Source organism: Leuciscus leuciscus, assembly GCF_965113295.1.
Source record: "Leuciscus leuciscus genome assembly, chromosome: 6".
NCBI lineage: Eukaryota > Metazoa > Chordata > Actinopteri > Cypriniformes > Leuciscidae > Leuciscus > Leuciscus leuciscus.
In genome coordinates this window covers 39,277,686-39,288,621 of record NC_138730.1, presented here as the reverse complement: position 1 = coordinate 39,288,621, position 10,936 = coordinate 39,277,686, and the positions used below count along the sequence as shown (strand labels likewise).

At 37.3% G+C, this 10,936-nt stretch overlaps 1 protein-coding gene across 2 annotated transcripts; it reads left to right on the top strand.

The window, feature by feature from the left end:
• Nucleotides 1-1,000: 1,000 nt before the first annotated feature.
• On the top strand, nt 1,001-7,059 carry LOC309501445 (tripartite motif-containing protein 16-like). 2 transcript variants are annotated; one of them, XM_082173559.1, is made up of 7 exons: nt 1,001-1,150; nt 1,429-2,020; nt 2,097-2,192; nt 2,307-2,540; nt 5,502-5,655; nt 5,762-5,824; nt 6,089-7,059. In XM_082173559.1, exons 1-7 carry the CDS (start codon nt 1,044-1,046, stop codon nt 6,625-6,627), a joined length of 1,785 nt encoding a protein of 594 aa, XP_082029685.1. In that variant the 5' UTR covers nt 1,001-1,043; the 3' UTR covers nt 6,628-7,059. The 2 variants fall into 2 exon arrangements, with proteins under 2 accessions (XP_082029685.1, XP_082029686.1); XM_082173560.1 differs by having other exon boundaries at nt 1,001-1,180.
• Nucleotides 7,060-10,936: the final 3,877 nt, after the last annotated feature.

Below are 10,936 nucleotides of genomic sequence, written 5' to 3'. Positions count from 1 at the left end.
TTTACATTGGGGCACACCCAAAGCCGTTAACAAGATGTCTCTAAACTCTCCACACCTTATTACCTTTGTGGGAATGAGACCTTTGAACCAGTCACAGACATTTCAAATAATACCAAACATGTATTTGTATAATACTTTATGATAATTGTTCATAGTAAACCATTTAGATTTTTGGGTGAATTCAGGTAGGATGGGTGAAGGGAATGATGTGTAAATTGGGAGGTGATCAACTCAAGTGTGATCGTGCCTAGAATGGGGATGGTGATATAGCAAGAGAGTTCAAATGCTAATTTCCTTTGTTTTCTCAAGGAGTAGCCCTCTCTTTTCCAGTTATTCCAGTTTCTCCAGTCTTACACTATGGAGTATGGACATAATGTGTATGAGATTTACTATAACGTATTTTATCTTGGTTGACTAATTTAGTTAGCCTAGAAATCTAGACGCACCCTAGCGGCAGCAAAATGTATTTTGCAGCCAGGGCAGTCTAGCAACTCTCCATTGACTTTCGAGCTGCAAAAACCTAAATTGGGTCAGGCCAATCACGTCGTGTATAGAGTAGGCGGGGCGGGCTTAACATAATGACGACAGAGTTGCGACGGTGACCTGCCACTTGAAAACAAAGAATGACGGCTGCTGCTGACGAACATCTTTCGAATCGGCTTTGTCCGCGACTCTGGAGGACTTTTCTTTGAGAAAAGAGCATAGAACAGCACTTAAGTCATTCTTAAAAAAAAGGAAGATGTGTTCGTAGTTTTGCCGGCCAGATATGGCAAAAGTTGAATCTATCAACTAGCTCCGCTGTTGGGAAAACGCTCTGGTTGGTTGAAGCGCTGTCCTATTGCGTGCAGAGGGAATTTGAAAGACAGACGTTTATCCCGCCCCTCGGATTGAGCCGTGTCTATGGTGAGTTGCCAGACCCAACATCTTGATGTTGGTCTGGCTTGCCAGGCTATAATTTAGTGGTTTTAACGTAACATTTTAAGCTATTTTACTATAAAAACAGTAATTTCTTACAGAGAGACAGGTCTGGCACAACACAGTCAATGAAAATGCAGTGTATGAATGCCCTCTACCGGTCGATTTTAACCTCGTATTTACACAAACTGCTTTCAGTTTCTCAAACGCAGAACCAGGAAACTCTTCGGTTTAGGTAAGATGAAACCTGATTTCTCTCTCTCTGGTAGGCTATGGTCTTACTCACTGTAGGGTCTATAGGTAGTTATGTTTCAGAGTCTAGATTTTTGAATAAGGATAAAAGCTGGCAAACTATTTTAGGTAAGAAATTATCTCTCTGTGCGAAGAAGCTGTCACTGGTGTTGTAATTCTAGAGTTGAGTCATGTCTTTAAAACACACCTTTTACACCTTTCTCAAGCTCAAGTACTGATTAGCTGTAGGCTATGTTTCTCTCTGCCTGTGTGTTCGTGCAGTAAAATGGCAGAAGCTAGTATTTTATGGGATCAGTTCAGCTGTTCAATCTGTTTGGATCTACTGAAGGATCCAGTGACCATCGCCTGTGGACACAGTTACTGTATGAGCTGCATTACAGACTGCTGGAATAAAGATGATCAGAAGAGAGTTTACAGCTGCCCTCAGTGCAGACAGACCTTCACTCCAAGACCTGTTTTAAACAAGAATGTGATGTTTGCTGAAATGGTGGAGACACTGAAGAAGACAAAAGTCCAAACAGCTCGTCCTGCACTCAGTTATGCTGGACCTGGAGATGTGGAGTGTGACGTCTGTACTGGAAGGAAATATAAAGCTGTCAAGTCCTGTCTGGTGTGTCTGGAATCATACTGTCAAACTCATTTTGAGCGACATGAGGAATTTCACTCAGGTAGTAGACGACACAAAGTGACTGATGCCTCTGGACGACTGCAGGAGATGATCTGCTCTGAACATGACAGACTGATGGAGGTTTACTGTCGTACTGACCAGCATTGTATTTGTTTGCTATGTACGATGGACAAACACACAGATCATGAAACTGTTCCGGCTGAAGCAGAGAGACCGGAGAAACAGGTATGAAAAGCAAATCTTAGTAAAATACACGTTTTTGATGCAATACAGTAAGAGCTGTTATCTGTTACTCTTACAGAAACAGCTGTGGGACATACAAGGAAAGATCCAGCAGAGAATCCAGGAGGGAGAGGAAAAGCTTCAGGAGCTGAAAGAGACTGTGAAGACTCATAAGGTAAGTTTAAGGGGAGTCAGAAATGTTTTAGGTTCTTTAAGGACTCTAGTCATTGGAGCCCAGTCCCACTGAAGCCCATGAGTGAAAGGTCTGATTGTCTGTGTGTCCTAACAGAGCTCTGCACAGGCTGCAGTGCAGGACAGTGAGAGGATCTTTACTGAACTGATCCGCTCTATTAAGAAAAGGCGATCTGAGGTGACACAGATGATCAGAGATCAGGAAGAGGATGCAGTGAGTCGAGCTGAAGGACTCTTGAAGCGACTGGAGCAGGAGATTGATGATCTGAGGAGGAGAGAAGCTGAGCTGAAGCAGCTTTTACACACAGATGATCACATACATTTCCTTCAGGTAACTGATCTCAGAAGCAGTACATTTAAGATTATCTTATTATTACAGTGAAGAGTTTCTAAAAATAAAACTAAGTCAGCGCTTTTCAATCTTTTTGACTCTTTTTTTTTTCAGTCTTTTTGACCACAGTCAAAAACAATTTTAAAGTCCCCTATTACATTGCTTAAGATATTTTCTCTGGTATTTTTGCTGTAATAAATATGATATGAAGTATATAAAGTATATATGAAGTAACCTCAATTAATTTTGTTTCAAGACCTGTATGCTCCTCTATAAAAACAATAGATATTGAGGGTGGAAAAAAGATGTTATGTGTAGCACTTTAATTAATTTTAAATTAAGCTTTAAAGGGATCCTATTATGCCCTTTTGGGAAGTCTTGATTTTGTTTTTGGGGTGTACTAGAATATGCTTTCATGCTTGATTGTTCAAAAAACATTATTTTTCACATATTTTACATTATTACTGCGTCTCTCTCCCCAGTCTGGTTCGAACGCGTCGTTTATTTCCGGTTTCGACGAAGCCCCTCCTTCCGAAATACGAAATGTGCTGTGATTGGTTAGCTGGCCCAGTGTTGACACCGCCTAGCACATGTTCGGGAAATGTCCCACCCCGCCAAAACCGCAATCTCCACTCAGATGTAAATATTAAGGATGGCGTCAATTTCAAATCAATTCAAGCCTGATTCAGACTAAAGAATGTTAACAAACAAGAGGATCGTCCAGAGTGGATTTCTTGCATGGACTTTGCAAGCACGGATTTCACAGGATGTTTGTTTTTGTGTAATTTTTTCATACAGTTTAGATACGATTTTATACACCATTTTATCATATTTGTCGGAAACTATGGTAATACAAACAGTAATCAGGGGTAGCTTTCTTGTAACGTAAAGGAAGCTATAGCCCGAGACCGTCCGTTTCTGACATCCCTTGTGAGCGGCGCCGTTTGCGTGGCTTGACAGAGGGGGGTAAGCAGCTGTCTATGATAGCAGCGTTGTCTGCTTCATCCCCTGAGGCGACGGCATTGCGGGCGAAAGCCGGCCGCTGTGCGTCGGGAGGTGGGGGAGGAGAAGGAGATAGCGAGGCTCACGGGAGGGGCTCCGGCGAGCGCTCAGCTACTGCATCCGGGTCCGGAGGCAGGAGGAGGGTCCAACAAGGCGAGTCGAGCCCGCAGGGTCGACATCGGCATCTCCTCGGAGAGTTCGCAGCCGCCCGAAGTAAGGGCGAGGGCTGCGTGGTCGAGGCCCAGGCAGAGAGCGCAGATCACACGGCGGTCGCTGTCGCTGAGCGGGGCTCTGCACGAGCCACAGGGGGAGCGAGGCATTTGCAACAACGCCTCGCGCTCTTTTAGATGCAGTGTGTCGCGGGGCGAACACACAAACACACACAACACAGAGCAAAGAAGGATATAATCCGCTGGATAGCGGAGCAGGCAGGGAAGGCTGAAGGCGGCGAAGACGGCCGGCTTCCTCAGGCTGATATCCTCGGTGTGCTGGTCGCTTGTTTCAACGGCGGCGGCTTCCTCAGAGTCCAGCGATGCGGAGAGCGTCGCTGAAGAGACAGAAATCAGTGAAGCAGCCTCTGAGCCTCGCTTGTATATGCTAAGCCACACCCCCTCTTTCACGGGCTGTGACGCATGAGGCGCGCCAAGCGCGCTCATTGGACGTGACGTCACGTCTAAGGCTCAGCGATAGGCTGCTGCAGTTGCCGCAGGGCAGCCAATGGGCACGCTAGTAAGCCTGCCCTAGGTCTGCGTGCTGCTGCACTGCGTTGACAAAATTATAAAAATTAAGGATAATTTTTGGGCTTCAGATCTCGAGAAAAGATGACTTTCCCGTAGCGTAAGCTAACTTACGCAATACGAGAGAACCTCTCGTAAGAGAACCAATGTTAACTCTCCTAAGGGGCGGTGAACAACCTTGCAAAAGCTACAGCCTGCATTGTGGTTCTGGAAGCTGTTCTCCATAAAATGTGCAGCACACAGATAAAGTTCAGGAACATTCGTCAGCCTTCAAACAAATGAGTTTTGGAAACAGGGTGGACAAAACAGTGTCACTTTGACAGCCACAGCACTATCTTCTCTAATGCAGCTCAACCAGGCCTTGTCCCCTTTTTTTTCATATTCCGTGGGCGGGGATTATTTAAATGAGGAACATTATGACTTCACAAAGCCCGGAAAAAACGTGTTGTAGTCCAAACGGGCCGTTCATTGCAGTTCTTGGAAAGTGGATTCTGTTAAATAAAGTATCTCCCTTTGGAGAGGACATTGAGCTTTGTAATCTTGCACATCTTTTTATGCTCAAACAGCAACACGCTAACTAAAGTTGAAAAAGTGAAAAAGCATAATAGGACCCTTTTAAGTGCTTTAACAGATGTGTAATTAGCAGTCGTTATTCTGACAGTGATTGTGCCATGAATCAGGACTTGCTGAGTTACGTATGTGTATGTATGGAATGATCAGTATGTAATGACATCAGTGAACAGACAAGCAGACAGACTCTCATCTCTGTTCATTCATTGGTCATGTCAATCACAGTGCTGATTGATTGCACAACTCTGAAAGAAATACAAACCTCTAACCTTAACTCTAACCATAATAGAGTAGGCACCACAACCTGATAGACAGCATTAATATTTGTCAATCTAATCCATCCATGATTTTTTTCTGAACTCTAAACTTAATCCATAAAGTCCAAAAATGTGTGATTGAGGTAACCAATGAAATGCCTGCAGTTAACTTGCGCATAATTGCTTTGGGGAAAAATTCAAGCTCACCCCGTCCTGTTTGCTGGCACTGCTCTTTGTTCATGCACTCTCATAAATTCAGGAAAACAAATGTGTGCAAATTTATTGATGAGATATGATTTCTGCATGAACACGTGGACACAGATTTTACGCACAAATACATGTGTACGCATTAGTGAATGAGACATTAAAATCTGTTCTTTTGTTTGTCTTTGTAGAGTTTCCAGTGTCTCTCTGTTCCTCATGTATCCACAGACAGCATCAATGTCAGTTCTCTCCTCTCTTATGATGATTTGACTCTATCTGTCTCTATGCTAAGAGGGAAACTTGAATACCTCTGCAAAGAAGCAATAGAAAATATATTTGGTAAAGGTAAAGTACTGGATATTAATTTACTTAACTTTTTAATCATACACCATATAATGTACAATAAAGAAAATAGCTTGTGAATTACACTGTATATGTCTGTTGGTTTCAGTAGTGGCATACATTGACATTTTTACCACCACTGAACTCAGGACCAGAGATGACTTCTTGCAATGTAAGTGTTACTATTAAAGCAAACTCTATATGAATCTTAAACATTTTAATTTTTTTTATAAAATTCAGTATAAAACAACCAGTTAAACACAAATGGCACTGCATTCATGCACAACATGAAAAGGGGATTTAAAGGGGCCTTAAATGGACCCTTAAATTTGTGGTTCCATGTTTACCCTTTTTTGTTTCACAATGCAGGTGACTATAATACAAATGACAGAAATATAAAAATTATGTTATATCATTAATTTTCTTTTTCAATCAGATTCCTGTCAGCTCACACTGGATTCAAACACTGCACATAAATACCTCCGTCTTTCTGAAGGCAACAGAGTGGCTACTTTTATTGGGGCTGACCAGCTGTACCCTGTTCATCCTGACAGATTTCATGATTTTTCTCAGGTGTTGTGTAGAGAGAGTGTGTGTGGACGCTGTTACTGGGAGGTGGAGTGGAGTGGGACGGCTGGGGTGGGAATATCAGTGTCATATAAGAGCATCAGCAGGAAGGGAGATGGTGACGATTGTGTCTTTGGATTTAATGATCAGTCCTGGAGATTGTCCTGCTCTGACTCCAGGTGTGCATTCAGACACAATCAGAAAGTGGTTAAACTCCCTGTAGTCTCCAGCTCCTCTAGAATAGGAGTGTATGTGGATCACAGTGCAGGAATTCTGTCCTTCTACAGCGTCTCTGACACAATGACCCTCATCTACAGAATCCAGACCACATTCACTCAGCCGCTCTATCCAGGGTTTGGGGTCAATTTAGGATCAACAGTGAAACTGTCATCTGCAGAGATTCTATGAATAATAGTATATACAGGTTTAAGCATGCTGATAAAAATGAATGTGTGGTAAATGTGGATAGCAGCTGCCTTTCTCCCATCTTTCTGGTTACAATCCCAAGTACAGTTAAACCCAAACTGGAAACTGGACTAATTAAACGTTTCATTACAACACAAAATGTAGATGACTGTGTCCAAAGCCAATACAAGGAAATTTTTTTTTTTTTTTATATATATATATATATATTTTTTTTTTTTGGTGTAATTGTATGATATTTTCTAATATTGTGCAATAAATTATTGTGATTGATTAGGGATTAAAAAGATTTGCTTTGCTAGCATTGGCGACTAAGAAATAACCTGCTGTATATCGCATTGCAGTTATAACCTACGTCACTTATAATTCATGTGTGAGTTGATTTGTTTGTTTATGTGAATAAAAGCCCAAATTCAATCTGTCTTCAGAAAATTTCGACTAAACCACTCCATTCATATGGATTAGTTTTACGATCTCTTTATGAACTTTTTGAAGCGTCAAAGTGGTAGTTGCGTAGACTGTCAATGAAGGGACAGAAATGTCTCCAATTTCATTAATATATCTTCATTTGTGTTTTTAAAGATCAATGAAAGGCTTACTGGTTGAGTAAACGATGACAGAATTTTCATTTTTGTATGAACTAACCCTTGAGCCTTCAAAAAAGGTCCCTGGTAAAGCATCTTGTATTTTAAAGTGAATATACAGTATACACTATATATAAATATATTAAATGAAATATTCACTATCCATTTGTTGCCAGCAAAAATTCTGTCGGAATGCACATATATTTTTTTAATGACTGCAATGGAGAAAGATGCTCTTTGCAGCCATAAGATGTACTTCCAACATCTACCAGCAAGGGTCATGATAGCATAATACAACTTGGGTGTGATGGGTATACATGTAACTCTTTGAAATGTCTCCTTGATGTCACACTGGCCCTGAAAAGAACCTAAAACTCTGCTACTTTAATAATAATGTCACATTTTGCTATAAACACTGTCTATTGTTAAAGGACATCATCATTTTTGATATCCTAGAAAAAGATTTTTATTTTTGTATTTCAGATGTTTTCTTCTAGCCTGGTAATACCAAACTCTGCTACTTCGCTTTGCGTCGTAGACAGAGTCTGGCATGGCATAATTGAAAAGTGTTTTCTTTCTCGCGGGGGGGGCGCTTGTCTGAAGTTTAAAATCATTGGTTACCCGTAAGCCAATCACATAACGTTTGGTTATGACGTGTGTTATGCGCTGGCTCAGCCGCATATGGCAAGCCATTTTAACATTTAAAAGCTAGACTGGATATGTGTTGCAGATATCTGTAATTCAGTTTTGCCTAGTCAAAAAGAACATTTCAGATATCCGCAACTACATTCTTCCTATCCATAATTGTCATTTCAGATATCCACAAAGACATTCATACTATGGCAAGCCGTTTTAACATTTAATCATTTAAACCGACTAGTCTCTATTTTCATGCTACTAGTACTTATTTTTTAGATACTAGTATCTATTCCATTAAGTACTAGTACTTATTCATTAGCTACTAGTGCTTATTCTTTAGGTACTAGTGCCTATTCTTTAGGTACTAGTGCTTATTCTTTAGGTACTAGTACTTATTCAATAGATACTAGTACTTATTCATTAGATACTAGTACTTATTCATTAGATACTAGTACCTATTAAATAGATACTAGTACTTATTCATTAGATACTAGTACTTATTCATTAGATACTAGTTCTTATTCATTAGATACTAGTACGTATTCATTAGTTACTAGTACTTATTATTAGATACTAGTACTTATTCATTAGATACTAGTACCTTATGGCAAGCCGTTTTAACATTTAATCATTTAAACCGACTAGTCTCTATTTTCATGCTACTAGTACTTATTTTTTAGATACTAGTATCTATTCCATTAAGTACTAGTACTTATTCATTAGCTACTAGTGCTTATTCTTTAGGTACTAGTGCCTATTCTTTAGATACTAGTGCTTATTCTTTAGGTACTAGTACTTATTCAATAGATACTAGTACTTATTCATTAGATACTAGTACTTATTCATTAGATACTAGTACTTATTCATTAGATACTAGTACTTATTCATTAGATACTAGTACTTATTCATTAGATACTAGTTCTTATTTATTAGATACTAGTACTTATTCTTTAGATACTAGTTCTTATTTATTAGATACTAGTACTTATTCATTAGATACTAGTACTTATTCAATAGATACTAGTACTTATTCATTAGATACTAGTACCTATTCATTAGATACTAGTACTTATTCATTAGATACTAGTTCTTATTTATTAGATACTAGTACTTATTCATTAGTTACTAGTACTTATTATTAGATACTAGTACTTATTCATTAGATACTAGTACCTATTAAATAGATACTAGTACTTATTCATTAGATACTAGTACTTATTCCAATAGTGACTAGTAACTATTCTTTTGTTACTAGTAACAAATAATTTTTTTTGCCATTGACTTCTATGGGGATCTGTCATTCAGATATCAACTATTCAGTTCTGACTAGTATGCATTCCAATTGTGACTAGTACATATATATTAGATACTAGTAGTTATTTATTAGGTACTAGTACTTATTCAATAGATACTAGTACTTATTCATTAGATACTAGTACTTATTCATTAGATACTAGTACTTATTCATTAGATACTAGTAGTTATTTATTAGGTACTAGTACTTATTCAATAGATACTAGTACTTATTCATTAGATACTAGTACTTATTCATTAGATACTAGTACTTATTCAGTAGATACTAGTACTTATTCATTAGATACTAGTACTTATTCAATAGATACTAGTACTTATTCAATAGATACTAGTACTTATTCATTAGATACTAGTACTTATTCAATAGATACTAGTACTTATTCATTAGATACTAGTACTTATTCATTAGATACTAGTACTTATTCATTAGATACTAGTACTTATTCAGTAGATACTAGTACTTATTTAATAGATACTAGTACTTATTCATTAGATACTAGTACTTATTCATTAGATACTAGTACCTATTAATTAGATACTAGTACTTATAAATTACATACTAGTACTTATTCAATAGATACTAGTACCTATTTATTAGATACTAGTATTTATTCCGAATGTTACTGGTAAGATTTTTTATTTTACTAGTCACAACTGCTTTTTTACTCGTCTTATGTTATGACTAGTCAGAAATGCCACTGGATAGTTCAATTAAAAATCTTACTAGTAAAATAAAAAATCTTACTAGTAACATTTGGAATAAATACTAGTATCTAATAAATAGTTACTAGTATCTATTGAATAAGTACTAGTAGCTAATTTATAAGTACTAGTATCTAATTAATAGGTACTAGTATCTAATGAATAAGTACTAGTATCTAATGAATAAGTACTAGTATCTATTGAATAAGTACTAGTATCTAATGAATAAGTACTAGTATCTATTTAATAGGTACTAGTATCTATTTAAGAGGTACTAGTATCTAATGACTTAGTACTAGTATTTATTGAATACATACTAGTATCTAGTAATAGGTACTAGTATCTAAAAAATAAGTACTAGTACCTAATAAATAACTACTAGTATCTAATATAAATGTACTAGTCACAATTGGAATACATACTAGTAAGAACTGAATAGTTGATATCTGAATGACAGATCCCCATAGAAGTCAATGGCAAAAAAAATTATTTGTTACTAGTAACAAAAGAATAGTTACTAGTCACTATTGGAATAAGTACTAGTATCTAATGAATAAGTACTAGTATCTATTTAATAGGTACTAGTATCTAATGAATAAGTACTAGTATCTAATAATAAGTACTAGTAACTAATGAATAAGTACTAGTATCTAATAAATAAGAACTAGTATCTAATGAATAAGTACTAGTATCTAATGAATAAGTACTAGTATCTATTTAATAGGTACTAGTATCTAATGAATAAGTACTAGTATCTAATGAATAAGTACTAGTATCTATTGAATAAGTACTAGTACCTAAAGAATAAGCACTAGTATCTAAAGAATAGGCACTAGTACCTAAAGAATAAGCACTAGTAGCTAATGAATAAGTACTAGTACTTAATGGAATAGATACTAGTATCTAAAAAATAAGTACTAGTAGCATGAAAATAGAGACTAGTCGGTTTAAATGATTAAATGTTAAAATGGCTTGCCATAAGTACCTATTAAATAGATACTAGTATTTATTCATTAGATACTAGTACTTATTCCAATAGTGACTAGTAACTATTC

Coding starts and splice junctions, on each gene's coding strand:
- LOC309501445 (XM_082173559.1), top strand. CDS start 1,044: ATGAAAATGCAGTGTATGAATGCCCTCTACCGGTCGATTTTAACCTCG. Junction 1,151..1,428: donor CAGGAAACTCTTCGGTTTAG/GTAAGATGAAAC, acceptor GTGTTCGTGCAG/TAAAATGGCAGAAGCTAGTA. Junction 2,021..2,096: donor CAGAGAGACCGGAGAAACAG/GTATGAAAAGCA, acceptor TTACTCTTACAG/AAACAGCTGTGGGACATACA.